Source organism: Pyxicephalus adspersus, chromosome 12 (assembly GCF_032062135.1).
Source record: "Pyxicephalus adspersus chromosome 12, UCB_Pads_2.0, whole genome shotgun sequence".
NCBI lineage: Eukaryota > Metazoa > Chordata > Amphibia > Anura > Pyxicephalidae > Pyxicephalus > Pyxicephalus adspersus.
The window spans coordinates 32,949,695-32,967,590 of NC_092869.1; the positions used below are offsets into that span (position 1 = coordinate 32,949,695).

At 38.6% G+C, this 17,896-nt stretch overlaps 1 protein-coding gene across 1 annotated transcript in view; it reads left to right on the forward strand.

Annotated features, from left to right (window-relative positions):
- The window catches only part of SYNE2 (spectrin repeat containing nuclear envelope protein 2), a 202,439-nt gene that overhangs the window by 174,803 nt on the left and 9,740 nt on the right, over positions 1-17,896 (forward strand). The window contains exons 90-97 of the mRNA XM_072427657.1: positions 10,225-10,387; positions 10,714-10,901; positions 12,004-12,211; positions 13,608-13,802; positions 14,902-15,181; positions 15,646-15,714; positions 17,290-17,432; positions 17,517-17,637. Of these exons, the coding sequence (XP_072283758.1) occupies positions 10,225-10,387; positions 10,714-10,901; positions 12,004-12,211; positions 13,608-13,802; positions 14,902-15,181; positions 15,646-15,714; positions 17,290-17,432; positions 17,517-17,637 (1,367 nt within the window). The remainder of the gene's footprint in view (positions 1-10,224; positions 10,388-10,713; positions 10,902-12,003; positions 12,212-13,607; positions 13,803-14,901; positions 15,182-15,645; positions 15,715-17,289; positions 17,433-17,516; positions 17,638-17,896) is intronic.

The window sequence follows — 17,896 nt, forward strand, 5'->3', positions numbered from 1 at the left end:
TGGGAGGATTGGTGCCATGGTCTGTGCCGTGTGCAGATTTGGTTACCTGCAGTGCAGTCTGCCAATCCTAGGTGCAAGCAGAAGTTTACTGTTCTTTGACCCGTCAACTGCGTACTTTTCCCCCACAAGTGTGAAAGGTCCAGCACAATTCAAACCTAAGGTTGGAATTGACCTTTAGGCCTCTAAGTGCAATCTTTTTGGATTACAAATGCCATGCCATTGAATCATTTGTTTGACTTTTGCTTTTTATTACATTTATTAACGAATAACCGCAATAAATAAGCCTTAAAAACACTTTGCAGACTTGTATAATTGGTTGTAATGCTCCATAGAAATAGATTCAAACAATAATACTATTGACTAAAGTGCCTGAAGTGTGCCCGATTTGCAGAGTCCATCAGTCTGGCTGTAGGCTTAGACACTGATGTGATTCAGTCTGTGACATCAGGCTCGGCTTGGCCATATGGCACTTCTACAAGCGGCTCCCTCCTTTACATGCATTGTGTGCGTGTGTAAGGGCTTGTGCCATTCAGAAAAGGATTGTCAACTCTGATTACTGGCTGCAGCTTGATGTAGTACAAAAGCGAAGGGGGAGACTGGAGAGTCTGAATAGGCGGCTAGAAAATGCTGAGCTGCAACATCTGCCCTCTTCTTTCTTTTTTTCTCTTCTGAATTGTAATAGTTAATATGTTCAAGGCAATAACATTTTACTGGTGAAGTTACTCAATGATCACTGTAATAACAGTTACTTCATAAAATTCCTAGAATTTTTTCCTGTTAAAGCAGATTAAAAATGGGTGTCTAATGGTGGCCACCCAGGTATTCCTATAGTCCATTCGATCGATAGAAACCTGAAAGTGGAACGGCTTAGAAATTGATCACTCAAATTCTATTGCTTGACCACTAATAAAAAGAAGTATTTTTCTCTGTACCAGATGTCTTCAGTCCAGTGGTCAGCATCGTTCAACCCATTTTCTCTAAGTCTATGTTGTTGTGGCCCTTCTCAAGCAAGTGACTGTACAGTGAAAAGAGAAGAGCTCAGTGATGAGCTAATCTTTTGATAGATCACAGTTTTCTATTCTATGAGCATGCTTCTTGTAGGCACATTTATTTATTGGCTACTTGTACATCATTTCATCTCCCACTCCAGCTCTACTGTATGAGGATTGAAAACTGATATTGGAATAAATTCAGGTTCTTACATCATTAATTCTATTCTTGAAATGAGAACAGTGCATTAACAATTGCAGAGCTGCTTAAGTTTGTATCTTTTATATCTGCCTAGGGTTCTGTGGAACATGCACTGACTTCTTAACTATTCATAATTTATTAATAATATTAATATTTCCTATCTGGTTCTTATTGGTTGGTATTCCAATATTCAGCCTCAATCACTTTCTGAATCACTGACCCAAAATGAGGATGCAGCTCAGGTGTTCAACTAATTGTCACAGTTATCTGCATGCTTATTTCAGACTGGCCGTACTGAAACAAAAGATCAGATGTACATGCAGGCAGTTAGAATAGGTTAGAATAGGTTCAGCAATTATTATTATTAATAAACAGGATTTTTAAAGCGCCAACATATTACTCAGTGCTGTACATTAAATAGGGACCCTGCCCTGAAGAGCTTACAATCTAGTAGGTGGGGGAATTTCACACACAATAGGAGAGGAGATATGTAGTGTGGGAAGTAGTGATGGTTTCAAAAGACAGAAGAAGCCGGGTAGGCAAGTTTAAAAAAAATGGGTTTTGAGCGCTCCTTTAAATGAGCAGAATATAGAAGCAAGCCGAATAGGACAAGGAAGACCATCCAGAGAGTTGGGGCAGCTCTAGAGAAGTCTTGTAACTGTGCGTGTGATGAGGTTATGAGTGAGGAAGTCATTAGTAGGTCATTGGAGGAGCGGAGAGAGCGGCAGGGGGAGTATTTTTTTTACCAAGCCAGAAATGCAAGTCGGACAAGAACTATGTAGGGATTTGAAGGCAAAGCACAGGAGCTTAAATTTGATTCTAAGGTGAAATTGAAGCCAATGGAGAGAACTACAAGAAGATGCAGCGGAAGAGGAGCGGAGGGAAGGATGGATGAGTCTTGCTGCAGCATTCATAATAGATTGTAGAGGAGAGAGTCAGGTTAGTGGAATACCAGCGAGAAGGATGTTACAGTAGTCCAGATGAGAGATGATAAGAGCATGTACAAGGAGTTTGGTGGTCTCAGGGACAGGTAGGGGCGGATTTTGGAGATGTTGCGTAGGTGAAAGTGACAGGACCTGGAAATGTTCTGAATATGGGGGGTGAATGAGAGGGGCCAAGTCAAAGGTGACACCAAGAAAACGTGCCTGAGGGGAGGGCCGAATAACAGTGTTGTTAACAGTTAGATATATGTCAGGGGGAGATTAGGAATTTGAGAGGGGGGGGTGATGATGAGTTCTGTTCTATCCAGGTTGAGTTTCAGGAATCGGTCAGACATCCATGATGAGATGGCTGACAGGCAGCATGAGACCTTGAAAGCAATGGCAGCTTCCATCATCCTTTAATGGTAGGTCAATGTTAAGACACTTCCACTAAGACATTTTGCACAACTTTCCTTGCCGAATACTGGCACAAATGTATTGCCTGTGTGTGTACTTTGAGGATTAATAATATTTAGGTTTGTTTCAAGTGTAACCTTTGGGCTTTGGGATAAAAAAAAACAGGCTTTACAATGTCTGTAAATGATTTTCAGTTTATGACACCATTCTGATGTAATTATGAGTTCATTGTGTTTTTGGCTTTTAAAGTTCACATGGCTTACAAAGTGTACATCAAAGCTGGGAAATCCAGCAGGAAAGGGTGTGATGACTGCTTAGTATTCAGTCACTAAGACAATTGCATTTTAAAACCTTTCTATTTAGGCTTTTCTCATTTAAAGGAAACCTGTCATAAGGGAAATAAGTTAACAACCATTGCAAACATCTAGTTGGCTGACAGTCATTCTGATTTGCATTCATTACTCACTGATGCAATTTTCTGACTTTGACTTTTATTTGCTGCATACTTCATCCTGCTCAGGGACTCTAAGGCACCAAAATAAGGCTAGCCACAATTTCCAATGGAGGCCAACAATGGTGGTGGTATTTTGTATTACCTACAGACATCAGATAATTGTCCATCAAAAGATCTTTCCATGAATGTGAATGCTCGGATCACCTAAATTTGGGAGAAAGAGCAAACGTTTTTCACTGGTGTAAACCCAATCTCCCCGTCCCAGGTGATTTTTGGATCCATAATTTTACTATGAGTTGAGGTGGATTGATCCAGCATCAACCAGGAATGGAGAAGATTATTTCCTCATTTTATGCAAACCTATGTTTTGCCTACAAAACCAACAAAACTGGTTAATTTAAATTGCTGTCCTCCCCAGCTCCATAAAGTCTACTTCCCACCCTGTCCAAATACTGAGCGTAAACATGAATAGCTCTTTGAATCTCCAGGTCACAAGTTGTCTATGTGAGTATCTGGTTGGCCATCACTGGGAAGGAAAAGAAGTGACCTGCTCTGCATACCCAGAAGTATCTGGTGCCTCTCTGTGCTCATGGTGGGGAGCAAAGTTAAGTAAAAGTTGAAGGTAGACTTGTTGCTTTCCTCATATAACTCTGAAAGGAGGGCAAATAGTACCTCGTGTATAGTTCTTCTTTTTACACATTGATATTCTAAGTCTGGCTTTCCAGCTAGCTCAATCATTCCTATTTTCTTTTTTTAAATGAAGGAACCCTTAAAGTAACGTCTAGGTCTGATAAAAACCCCTGTCGATAATTAATTATATCTACAACTCTGTGATCAGTGGGAATGCTTCTTACAATGATGGTCTCAGGGGAATGTCCTTATAGATAGCTGATATGATTATTGATGTAAGTGGCAACCTATCTGAAATGCACAAATTGGAAAAACATTCCTCTGTAGGAACCCTGATTGAGAACGGTTGAGCTAGCTGATGCCATTATTTTCTTGGAACATGGGTGTTATGCCCAGAATCATGTGTCCTGTAACTACAGTTGTATTGTTTCTTGGAAAGCATTAGCTGAGAGACTTTATTTGTTGTCTAGAGATGCCTTTAGCTTCCTATAGTGTGACACCGGACAGACAAGGGTCATTATGTAGGTGTTGAGATGTATAATTACCTGTGGTGTATCCTGTTGCTTGGCCGTTCTTTGCTTGCATTCTTTAACTTAGTGTGTTAAACGTGCAATCTCCAGGCATGGCAATGATAGAAAAGCCACCCTCGGTTTACCGGATCTCCAGCAGCTCGGATTAAAAGACCACAAAGCTTCATTAGGCTTCTGGCCAAGTAGTATTCTAAGAATAAAAAAAACATAGCAGGTGCTAGCCAGCATCCGCTAAAGGAGTGCAATTGCTGTACTGCTCCAGTAACTCAAATCTTTCGACCCAATTTATATTTGTGGGAACTGTTTTACATGTCGTGTGTTCAGATCTGGATAGAGCCATACAGTCCTGCAAAACAACAGGGCCAGATTTGTGATTTGACTTTTCTCTGAAAATATGCAAAAAATCTAGGTCACCCCATGACTGGAGAAAGAAGGAGCAGTAGAAGAGTGCTGAGTTTATCCCTCCAAGCTGGTCCTTTTTTTGCTGAATGGACAGGCAATGTCTCTGCTGCAATAAAATAACCTTACCTGCCTGATTTTTTTTTTTTTTTTTTTTTTTTTTTTTTTTAATTCACATTTACCATTCCTCTTCATCTGATCATCATCTTCATCTGCTCAGGTTCTGATCCTGAATGACCAGGCCAGAATGACTTATGCATGGGAAATCATTCAGTCCTGACGGATTCCAGGATTCCCAGCATATGCCTGCAACTTCAACAGAGTTGCACAGGTGCATGTTGCCTGCCTAACCTGCAATAAAAGTCCTGATCGCTTGCTATATTTTAATGTAGAACTATAGTTCCGCTTTAAACACTACTCCTCAATATTTTTTCAATATCTGCCTAGATTTAGAGATATACCTTTTTAGCCAAAAAAAAAATAATTACACTGTTACGTGTACCTAATAAATTCATGCAACTTCTTTTGGATAATTTATTTACTTAGAGAAGTGTCCCTTGCATAGACAAACCAAACGCCCCGAGACTGTCTTGACCTCCTCTTTGATCTTGGATGTAATAGCAGCTGACCATATGAAAATTTTTGCCTGTTTGTGGCCCCTAAGGACTGGAGTATGGACAGCCCTGCTCTATAGTATTCCCCATTCCTCCATCCTACATAGGCGTATATATTGAGAAGAGGAATGGACTTGCTGGGCCAAAATAATTAGATCCCAAAAGAGAACAGGCTATAATGTGCAGGTATGGTGATCACTGTTAGGAAATGGAGTTTCTGAAAGTAGTCAATTTTGCTAGCAAGTTTAGAAGTGTTCAAAATGCACCTGATAGTACCAGATATTAATGTACGATGTCCCAGAAATGCAGATTGTGTGCAATAATTCAAACCGTTTCATCCAAAAATGGAAAGTTATTAATCCTAGCTTTATATGGCTATGCAACAAAAAACATTTGACGAACAAACACTTGATCTAAAATGTTCCTAAACGCAAATTTGGAAATAATTTTTGAAAAATCTTTTTTTTTCCAAAAATAATGGTGATTAAAAAAAAAATAAAAAAGAAAGCTACCTGTATCTACGGCTGTCATTGCTGTAGCTGCATTGTAAAGGAGGGGCTGTGTACCCTTATCTACATTCACATATGAGCCAGTGAATATGTAGGCCATTGGACGAGGAGGGGGATTTGTTCCAAGGATGCTGTGCCTGTACTTACTGTCAGAATTCCTTACTATGGAGCATACACAATGTTATGTCTTCTGGTACACTGCCCTCCCCTGTCCTCGGTGCGTACAATCTGCTCCTCTGTAGGGGGATGGGATCAGAGCAATGCTTGTATGTGCTGTGTACAGACATGTGAATGAATGGCTGGCTGTCACAACCAATGCAGGTTATGCGGCCTTTGATTCATCTGCCTTTCATGGCCATGAATGATCCAGGCAGAGCTTCAATCCTACCTGGGCGAGAAGAGTCGGTGAAGCATACAGGATTTTATTCGGAGGCGTGCATTGTAAGGACATAATTCCCTTCTGCTTTTATGGTAAGGCATTTCCCATATGTTTATCTTTGCAGTTGTCTACAGGTTTACGGCACTGATAATTCCAGTGGTGCAGCCAGATGCCGGCTTTTGTTAGCGTGCTTTCATTTACAGTGCAGCATTGATTATGGGCTTGCAAAAGAAATGAATGTATTGCAGGATTATTGTGAGATTATGCTGCAAGGGTTTTTTGTATGCACCGGGTTCCCCTCCCTTATCCTTGGGGGTTTAAATTTGAGTGCCAGCAGCAACCGGATTCTTTTATCGGGGGAATAAAAAATTGTAGTATCTGTATGCAACAGTACTGAACCCTATAGGCCTCATCAAAAAATAATCTGCTGCTCATAGAAACCTGTCAGCTTCCTCCTTGTAAGAAAAAGACCCTGCACAGGACAGCAAAAGGGTAGATCTGATTGGACGCTAGGGGAACTCGGTGCTAACCGAGAGTATTCTGATTTTAAGGCACTTGGAACTACATAATTTGCACTTTGGTACTACAGATCTGATTACAGCACACATGCTATTTACTTCTTACTGATATTTGTGACAATGTAATATTTACTGTTGTAGCAAATCTCAAATTTTAATATATGATCAAAATGTATTTTATATGAGGGGAAAGTTAATATGTAAAAAAAGTATCCTTTCTTGAGTTATTTCATAACCGCGAGTATGGACAGGTAATCTAGAAAGAAACGTCACGCAAATTAAATTAGGATTTCTTTTGCTTAAGCATTGTGTATCCCTATGAATTCCCATGCTGTGTGTGTGGTTTTTTTTTACATCTTAATAGCTCTGCAGCGATTTCCTGTCTGGCTGCACTCGTTCCAGTGCTATGATCTTGCTTTGGGTGGGCTTTCGAAAAGAGACAACAATTGCTTTGGCACCTATTAATTAAAAGTACCTAAAATACGACACTCCTAAACTAAAGGATCACAAAATTTTATTTTATTAAAAAAGCTCCAAATTTTGGTAAAATTTAGTGATAAGGCTTCAGTCCAATAAATTAAAAGATTTTTAGAATTTTTCAGTTTTTTATCCTATATTGCAACTAAATTTAGATGGGATCTGACCCTCCATCTCCCAAATTCCTTCACTTTTGTGAGTCGTCTATAGATTATATAATTCCGGTTCAAATATTTTATTCCAAGATAGATTTATAATAGTTTAGCTGGGAGTAAAAAATAACCCATCTTTAATAGGCATCTCACACTAACTAATTGGATGACCCATGGAATAGAACAATATACCTTGAATAATATATTCTTGATCTGTGGTTGTAAGGGACATCTGTATATCCATGCCCCTTCCTCAGTGGTGGCAGTCATCTCATAAAACCTTTTATGTATTTCTGCAACATTCTACGTGTGGTTAGGACCAATAAGACAAGATGATCTCCATGGCTTTAGTGATGAACCGCGTACCCTTGACCACTGGGCACAGTAGTAGTGCCTAGTAAAGGATTTTAGGGATGGAGGTGGAGATGTGCACATTCATCGTTGTTTTCATTCCAAGCCTACCTTTTGTAAACTATGATTTCACCATACAGCCCCCTAAATCCAATACCTTTGTTTTCCAAATGTCCTTGGTCCAGTCCACTGATCAGTACATTTTACCTTCCTAATGGTGGGCAGATCCTAAATGCCTCAGAGTGGGAATTTATTATGTTGGCTTTGCTCTCTGTCCAGAACAATGGTTGGGACCTAGACACCCTGGGCTCATAGGATGTGGGTTAAATAATAATAGGCAGACAAGGGGGCCCCCTTTCCCCAATTTTATTAATTTGGCTTTAGACTCTCTCCTCCGGCTTTTAGAAGATTTACCTGAGTTTAAAGGTATACTAGTGGGATCGCGTACCCTAAAATTACCGCCTTTGCAGATGATCTGCTGTTGTACATTTCTAATCCGTGGCAAGGTTTGAAACCCATTTTAAATTTAATCAATCAATACGGTGCTGTTTCAGGTTATACTATCAATCTGGATAAGTCTAAAGCCATGTATCTCACAAAATTTGTGAGATCTGTGTGGAGTAGCGATTTTCCTTTCATTTGGCGCAAGGAGAAAATACAATATTTAAGAGTGCAAATCACCAAAAACCCTCAGAAATTGTATTCTCAGAACGTAGAACCAATTTTCCAAGTTTTTACTGAACAATTGCGTAATTGGTCCAAACTGATGCTTTCATATTTAGAGTGGATCAGCTTAATAAAAATTGTTTTCCCATGGTTTCTGTATATCCTCCAATCCTTGACTTTAGTAAATAAAAAAAATCTGATCCTAAAGCTTAAAGTTATTTTCTGAATTTATATGAAGAGTTAAATGTGCCAGATTAACATGTGTATGTCTATGTGTATTGCAGCAACCTATACGAAACGGTGGAGTAAATTTTCCTGATATAGAACTATATAATGCTGCGTATATTTTAAGATATATTACAGATTTGTTGCATGATACTGATGTATATTTTGACTCTACACTGGATGAACAATTTATTTCTCACATTAATCTAAAATATGTTTTGCATATGCATAAAGAATTACTACCAGAGGAAGTGATATCAAATCCGATATTGTTTTCTTGTTGGAGAATATAGAACAGGATTAGGGGAAAACATTTTTTGAACAGTCATTCCTCTCATTTTTGCCATATTGGGGTAACCTGGATCTCCCATATTTAGCCCATTTCTCTTTACTACAGAAGTGTCCGACTTTCCATTCTTTGACTATTAGGTCACTGGTGGATAGAAACTCACAGCGACCTCTTTAGTTTGAAACTGTGGCGAGTGAATATCCTTTTTTGGGATCTGCGGTATATGTTTTCATGCAGCTACAGAGTATTGAAAGCTTCGAGAGTATTGAAATCTTTATCGGCCAGAGGTTGGGAAAAATCCCTGGAATACTTTATTGTCAAAGGGAAATCCTTTTAGAAAAGCAATTACGGAAAATTACAAATCAATTAATTTAGATTTGGACTATTCTATTAGAAAAAAACAGGTCTGGTTAAATGGTTTGATCATTTTCCAAATAAAGCAGCCGATGATATTTTACCAGCATTATCCAGGGCATGGTCAGTACTCCCCTCAGCGATGTATAGAGAAATGACCCTTAGAATTTATCATGGGGTTTATATTTCTCCACAGCATGCATATTTGATGGGTTATACCCCTACTTCTATTTGTCCTAAATGTTTGCAAGATCAAATGGGTTTGTATCATGCTTTTTGGAACTGCCAAAAAAAAGAGAGCTTTTGGCAGGAGGTGGCCCGTTATATTTCTTCCTATTTCATTAATTATGTTCCACTAACTCTAGAATGGGCTATCCTAGGTACTTATGATCTACATGGTGCAAGGATCACCAGGGGCAGTGGAAATGTATTGGCTATTTTATCGGTAGTGGGCAAGAAAAAGATATTACATAAATGGTTAGATCCAAATCCACCAACTCTTGGGCTTTTCAAGGAGAAATTGGGTTATGTTTTTCAAATGGCTTGGATTGAAGCATCCCTGGACAAGGAAACTAAGGTAGCAACATTTTTTTGAAATATGGGAACCTTGCAAAGACACCCAATCTCCTTCAATAAAACGCCAGCTTAAACATACTTTCGAACACACTTCTTGGTATACTTTGAGAGTGTTAGATAATGATCCCCCTGTGATCTTGATGCATGAGCGGAAGCCATGGCCATTATAAATAATGTGCAAATCCATATCACTTACAGTGTTTCTTTATTATGCCTGCTTGTTGTTTTTGTTTTTTTATTTTATTTATGTTTTTTCTATTTAGTTTTTTGTTGTAACCCTGATTGTGGCATTGCCATTAATATTTTTTTGTTTGTTGTTTGTAACATCCTTCAATAAAAAGTTTATTAAAATATATATATATATATTAGGCATTCAACATGTAAAATGAGTGAGAGAATTTTTTTATTTTTATTTTTTTGGTAAGGGTTTACTGGTGCGCTGAAAGTATGTGCAGAAGTAATGTACAGCGCTGCGTAATATGTTGGCACTATATAAATCCTGTTTATTAATAATAATAATAATAATAAGTAACTTGTCTTGTAGTGTAATCTTGTTTTTTCTTTCTTCTACAGTGTGAAGAAATTGAAGGAAACGCTGGTAATCATCCAGCAGCTGGACAAAAACATGAGCAACCTGCGCACTTGGCTGGCTCGCATTGAATCTGAATTATCTAAACCCGTGATTTACAGCATCTGTGATGACCAGGAGATAAACAAGAAACTGGAGGAACAAAGGGCAAGTTCTCTCTTCTTAGAAAAAAAAACAGGAATTGTATAATATACAACACAGAACAACAAGGCTAGGGCTGCAGAGAACAACTTGTTATTGAATGGAACTTAAAACCTTTTGGGTTTTACATATTGGATCAGCTAGACCACCTACCCATGTAGTAGACCCAAAGTGTTCAGAATCTGAAATCGTAACGTCATTGCACCAGACATATACACAAAGATTTCTGAATTCAGCTATAGCAATTTATTTCTGTACAGGTTTCCTACAGAGTGTGAGAACATTCAGAAGACCAAAGAGCTAATAGCCACAATGTTTTTGTGTATTTTCAGGACCTACAAAAGGACATTGAGCTGCACAGCGCTGGGGTGGCTTCAGTATTAAATATCTGTGAGCGTCTGTTGCATGACACAGATGCATGTGCCAATGAAACGGAGTGTGACTCCATACAACAGACCACACGGAGTCTAGATAAACGATGGAGAAACATTTGTACAATGTCTATGGAGAGACGCCTCCGGTAAGAACTGGGTACCAGTCGTCAGATATACCTTGCAAGAATCCAGATTTTTATCAGCACAGAATATAAAAAAGATTGATGAGGATCTTCTTTGGTAGCTGTTTATCTACTGATGTCTTCTACACACCATTTTTAGTATTGCTGGTGTACAGATTCTTTGTGTAGAATGCATGCTCATGCTTCCAGTCATTGTCCAACCATCCAACTCTGGATAAATTATTCTTATAGGTCTGCAGATAAATCCAGCCAGTCCAGCCTTCTCTTTACCTTAACTTTAAATCTTCTGAGGAGCTTGCCCCAAAAACCTCCCAGGTTTGGTGGGTCCAGTGCTAAACCCAGAATTTTTTAAAACCGGGTGGGAAGAAATTGTAGGCTAGTGGTGGTCTTAGTATAGTGACCCAACTCTTTAGTAACCACCCAAACAGCCAGGTGGTTACTGAAAAGTGCCGGGTGGTGCGCCCAGCTAAAAGGGGCTGGGGAGAACACTGGGTTGCTCCTTACAGAGCCTTCTATGGGTCTGCCAAGGTTTCAAGACTGACCTTAATAAAATGAGTTCGGTTTAATGCAACTATGAATGCTTATTATTATGCATGCACAGGACTAACATCAATAAACTTGCCTGTGGGAAATTAGGGTAGGTTTAAAGCCCAAAATTTTAGTTTTAGATAAAGTAGAAAATGATTTAAAACTGATGCCTTTTCATTTCTTCCTGACCGATTGGGTTTTCTTTTCATCACTACCTGACCCAGAGACATAGCAGTGAGGGAAGAATCCTCTATAAGATAATTGTTCCCCTATTATCTGACCTTTCTGGGAGATTTCCCCTCCATTCTTATTCTAAAGGACTTCCCATCACTTTCTGTCTATTAACATTTGGGCACACAAGCAGCATTAATGAACTGGTGGGGGGGTCCAACAATTTACTCTCATGTAAAACTATCAATAGTTGATTGTTAGAGACTTTTTGGATAGGATCTTCCCTCCAAAAATTCCTTAAAGTTCACATTTTAAGTGACCTCCTAATATAACCAGCTCTCTTTAAAGAGAATCCCCAAAGTGCCTACTCATGCCCACAAATCCTTATTATTATTTTTTTTTCCAGAATTGAGGAAACCTGGCGTTTGTGGCAGAAGTTCCTAGAAGACTACTCCAAATTCGATGACTGGCTTAAAGAAGCTGAAGCAATGGCTGCTTCCCCGGACTCCTCTGATGTGTTATATACAAGAGCCAAAGAAGAACAAAAGAAGTTTGAGGTTTGTATCTGCCGTGGCCATAAAAGTGACATCGAGGAGAAGATGCAGCAATTAATAGTATGTATTTGTTTGTTTCCATTGGCATATCTGTTTATGTGGTTTTCATTTTGACATGTTTGTTTAATATATAATTTTATTATGGTAATCACTAAAATGAAATACAGCTTTCTAAACATTGTTTACAGGAGTAAAAAATGAAAAGGCTTAAAGAAGCTCTGTGCTGTACACAATGTTAGATGCATCATTTAAAAGGACTACTAGTACCATATACCACTGTTTACATATTATTAGAGGTCTCATGTATTTCTATTTAAAGTTTCTGATTATTTTTCCTCTATGCGATAGATGCAATGTTAGGCAAGAAAGACACAAGAATGACCAATGCATTTAGTTATAATGATTCGCGAGGGCTTTTTTTTTTTTTTATAAATTAAAACAAAACAGAAAGGATATTTTTGCTATAATATTGTGGGCAAACCATAGCACACTTACCATGCAAAGTTATCCACTCCAGTTCTGCTGTATCAGCACTTTGTCACTTCCATCTCCTTTTTAATTCAAAGTCATCTAAATTGGTTGGTCCTGAATAATTTAACTTCAGTTAGGATTATACATACTTCTGTCCTTTTTTTGAAAAAAAAAAAAAAGAAATCCACCTGGCCTTGCATTTTTTTAAAGTGTAGTTTAATTCCAAATAAAAGCCTAGTTATACATTTTTACATATACCATAACATATTTTTTAACCTAGCTACAGTTCTGCATCCAAAGTTAAAAGGTAATAAAGTGTAGAATGCATCAAAAAATGCCATTCATTCATAATTAGAAATAATTTAATTGCAATTTTAGCAAACCGTTCCCCAATAAAACATTGTGCAATAAATCACAACTGAATGCTACTTGTTAAGCTTTACACAATAGAAAGCTATTTGTTCCATCTGTTTGGTGATTATTCCTACTCTTGTTATTAGTAATCAATACCATGTCCGTGTATTAATCTCTGCCACTTCTGGACTTTCCATTCCCTGTTCCACACTAAGATGAATAAATCCATTGTGGCAGTTATATATGTCAGATCATACACATGCTGATATCAGCCAGTTAGGGGTCTGTATCTTCTTACCAGTTTGCAATACTAGAACACCGAATGAGAATAGGCCATGCTCTGGTTAGATATTTCTTACTGTCCATAAATATCTGCAGGATATTAAAACTTTTACTAGCCATTAAAGCTTTTCTTTTGAATATTTGACAGTTCCAGGGGATAAGTGGCATAGCAATGGTTCACTTTGAAATTAATAACGTGCATACAGGCACTCTTAGAGCGGTCCTCCGCTTTACATTTTCTTGGAAGGTTATTCTCTCTAATGAATGATTTATATTGTTCTCTGTGTTGCTGTGTATATAGCTGAAACAATCCCAGACACATGCAAACGATTACTTGTTTTCCTTTTAGGGTTTCAAACAAGAAATTACCCTCAACACAAACAAGATCGACCAGTTAATCGTTTTTGGAGAGCAGCTGATCCAGAAAAGCGAGGCCATGGATGCCGTGGTTATTGAGGATGAGTTGGAAGAGATTCACAGATATTGCCAAGAGGTATTCGGACGGGTCTACAGGTTCCATGAGAGACTGACATCAAAGGGATTGGTAAGTGTGGCTTGTATGGGAGATCCTAATGTTGTCAGACTTAAGCCTGCAGAATTTGGCTGCTGTAGTTCGTATGTGGACATCATTTTTATTACAAGTATTAGCAAGGTGGACTAGTCAGTCTGTGAAAAAGTGAAGTGCAGATCCTTTATTTAATTACCATAGGTTTTAGCTTGTACTTTAGGGATTTGCTTAAGCTCTGCTGTCATCCTCTTGCTGGAGGCACGCAGAGAGAATAGATCAAAGGAGAGTAAGTTGTGACAAACTAGTAATTACAGAGAAACTAGACACAAGAGTTATCAATGCCTTTCATATGTTTATCAGTTACTTTTCATTTTGCCAGTGTTTCCAATCATTAGGCTTAGTCCCATTTATGGCATTTTAACATGTGCTGTGTGTTCTATAGACATTGTTGTACTTTTTGGGCTAATTTAACACATTTTATATCCAGCACCATCCAATTCTAAAGATGCAAAAATAAGAACGCCTCCTAATGCAATGCATACATAGTATAATCACACATAGAAAATATTGATAAAAATGAAATTCCAGTGTTTTGCTTTCTATAAGCCAAAGATAATACTTAGTATAAAGTTTTAAAAAGGTAAAAAGACTATGCAGTGAATGCTGTGCTTACGCTTAGTGACTGTCTGTGCCCATTGAGGACAAAGTTACTGTGTGTGAAAAGGCCTCACCTTAAACCATGTATACTTGCCATGCCAATGCTTCCCCGTTGCTTTTCCCCCCCATTGCAGCCATATATAGGGGTATGTTGCCGCTTCCCACAGCAGCCATTCACAAGCTGTGAGCACTGTCATATGAGAGAATGAAGTTACTGCTCCCACTGGTTGCCAGTACCAGCGATTTCAGTGCCACATGCAACTGAGGAAGGGTTGGAAAGAAATTTCAGGTTAATCGAGGAAAGGGGGTTGTGGAGGTACAGTCACTTTTTGCCTTTCATTAGGTAAGGGGACTCTTTTTTAATGTGATCTCCAATGCACAGTTGAGACAATGTATTTCTCTTTCCCAAAACCATTTTACTTTTTAATGCAACCTTTTTACTAAAATCTTTTTTTTCCCTTCCATTACTGCTGTAAAGCGTTTGGAGGAAGAACGAGAAACATCAGAAAATGATACTGATGGAGAAGATTCAAGAGAGATCCAGAATTCTTCCTGGCATTCCACCATCCCTGAAGTGGATACCTCTCACCAATCTCTGTGCCACCTGATGCCCCCACCTCTCCCACATGAGAGATCAGGTCGTGAAACTCCAGTCAGCGTAGACTCCATTCCCTTGGAGTGGGATCCAACTGTTGACGTTGGAGGATCTTCCATGCATGAGAATGACGAGGAAAGTCCCTACTACAATCCTTTGTCAGGTAAAAGTTGTTTATTTGGTTTTGACAAAAGAAAATGTTATCACTTGAACATTCAGGGTAAAGTGGTGTTCTAGCCTACACCGACTTAATCTATTGCCCCAAGCTCATGCTTCTGCTTTACAAATACCCGGAGCTTCTGGGTATAGATAAGCGTTTGATATTCTACCAGGATGATGAACTTGTGCTGGAATGGTCCATGGCAAGGCTCCAACACTTGTAAACCTCTAGATGCCCTCCGTCACAGAGCTTAGATTCTAGAGCAAAGGAGGAGTGCATAGAAGGTAGGTATAAGTGAGCTGAGCTTTTAAAGAAACTCTGTCTCAGAAGGGCAAAATGGCAGTCTATTTAAACCCATGTTGTTCTTACCCTTATGCCTTTCAAAAAAAAAAAAAAAACATGTCTACTATTTTTTTGCATATGTTCTTTAAACTGAAGGGGAAAACAATTACCTTGCTTTTTTACAGATGTAGAAATTGCTGAAAGTCCCGAGGCCTATGTCATAATGACAACAAAAACTGTCCAAGCGTCTTCTGGTATGCCCCAGCCCAATGCATGTGTCTCACTTTGGCACCATTGCTGTGATGCGAGCTTACTCCTTCCTCATACCCCTTCATCTGCGCCGTTACCTTTACTGCTTTTTGTGTGAGCATCATATTTCACAAAGCACATCCTCTATCATGGCACATCAACAGCCGCGTTTGGAATGAATGGCCATGTTCTTGGGATATGTGAATTAATCTGACATGGCATCATTTTTTATTTATTTTCCTCTTTTTTAACCTCTGCCTTGCTAAGAGATTGCACACCAATGATCATACACAATGCTCCACACTTTGTGTATTTTGCCTTGATGATTTAGCTTTTCTACATTATTTGACTATTGACCCTACTCATAATAAATAAAATCACTGGATTTAAGTCATAACTTTGTTTTTTGTACCTAAACTGCACTTTTGCATATAAGGCAGGATGGAGAAACAATGGTTGTAAAAAGTTTCCATTACCACTTTGTGATACTTATGTGTCTTTAAACTCAACTTCAGCTGTTTTTTGGTTTTAGATACAATGTGGGTGGGGGGAGTTCAGTCTGTGATAGTTTTTGTTTCTGCATGTACCATTGAGAAGTCAGACCGTTTCTGTACAAAATTTGAAAGTTGTGGTTGTCACAGGTACAGGAAAGCACTAGCAACAATAAAAACTTAACCAGAAGTTCAAACCATTCCCCACTCTGATTTTGTTTTTCAGCCCCAATTGAGGAGATTTTAGGACTAAAGTAAGTAGTAAAGGGAAATATTATGAAACACAATCGCCAACACCCCAAGGATCTTTTTCAGTAGTTTATGCTACAATTTGTCAGACTCCCCATCCACCCTGTGGTTGCTTTGCCTCCCTGATAAAGGGAAATTCATTGGATGGACCTATATGGTGAATTTATCTTCCAAAGAGGAGCAAAAGGATATTCGGCATGGTGATACTTGTGTTGTCTGTGGAATAACCAGCATTATCCGTGTGGCCATTTCAAATACCTGTCATGGTTAAGCAATTAATGGTTAGTGTAGGATATTAGTACATTCTTGGCAAGGGAAATAATCACATTTTTTCAATGGGGGAACTGTATAACTGTGAAATGTTGTTCTCCTTATAAACATTCCAAAGTCAAAGGTCCATAGATATACACTGAACTTTATTGCAATTGCTTTAATTTCTCCTTTGGGAATGATGGAGGTCTTCACCAGATAACTAGAATTGATAGAGACGCTTGTTGTTTCCCCATCCTGCTTTACAGTATCTGACTCCCTAAAAAGGTGCAGATACAATGAAACCATCCATTTATTTTTATTTTATGTGGTTTGCATGGGCATTTAAAAATATTTTGCTAAGCCATTCATTATAAGTACTACTGATCTAACCTTTACATCGGCTTTGTCTTTATAAATGTCATATAACCTTGAGTCGGGTACTTCTCATATCCTGCACCCATGCTTTTCCCTCACCTGCTGCTGCTGGTAAGTGTGCAGGATGGTGGTGCCTGTAAGAAGAATGATTGGCATTGCTCAATGGCACCACTTTCTATAGTGCTCCATACTAATATTATTCTGCCATTACAGGGAAATCTGACTTGGAGACTCCATCATGGCATTCTCCAGACAAGCGTATAGCAGCTGTAAAACCAGAGTACAAACTTGATGAGAATTCAGAGGATCTGAGGTCTGCTACAGAGGGAACCAAAGCCTCATTGGATGAGTCCTTTGTATGTTTTGTATTGTTGGCTATATGTAACAGAATTAATAGCATACGCTACAACTAGTAATGACCTTGCTTCTGTATTTTATAGAACGAGCAGTCACCTACATCCACTCCCTCGGGAGGAACAGATGCAAGAATATCAGATACTGCTGATGAACAGCTTGATGACAATGGGCTTCGGGGAATTTTCAGCCCAGGGACACATTCAGGTATAATAGAATACAACGTGTTGTCTAAAATTTGGAATAGCACTCTTTTTTTTTTTTTTTTTTTTTTTTTTTTACTCAGTCTGCAAACATACAGTAACATACTAGAATATGTTTGTGGTTGTACAGAGATGAAAGTGGGGTCAAGCACTTGTAAAAGCTCATGTGGGATTTCAAAAGGTCAGCTGCCCTTTAATCCTAGATTTGTAAAATGCAGGTTCACAAGCTCTTCTTGTTAGCACCTTTGTTACCTAAATTTGGT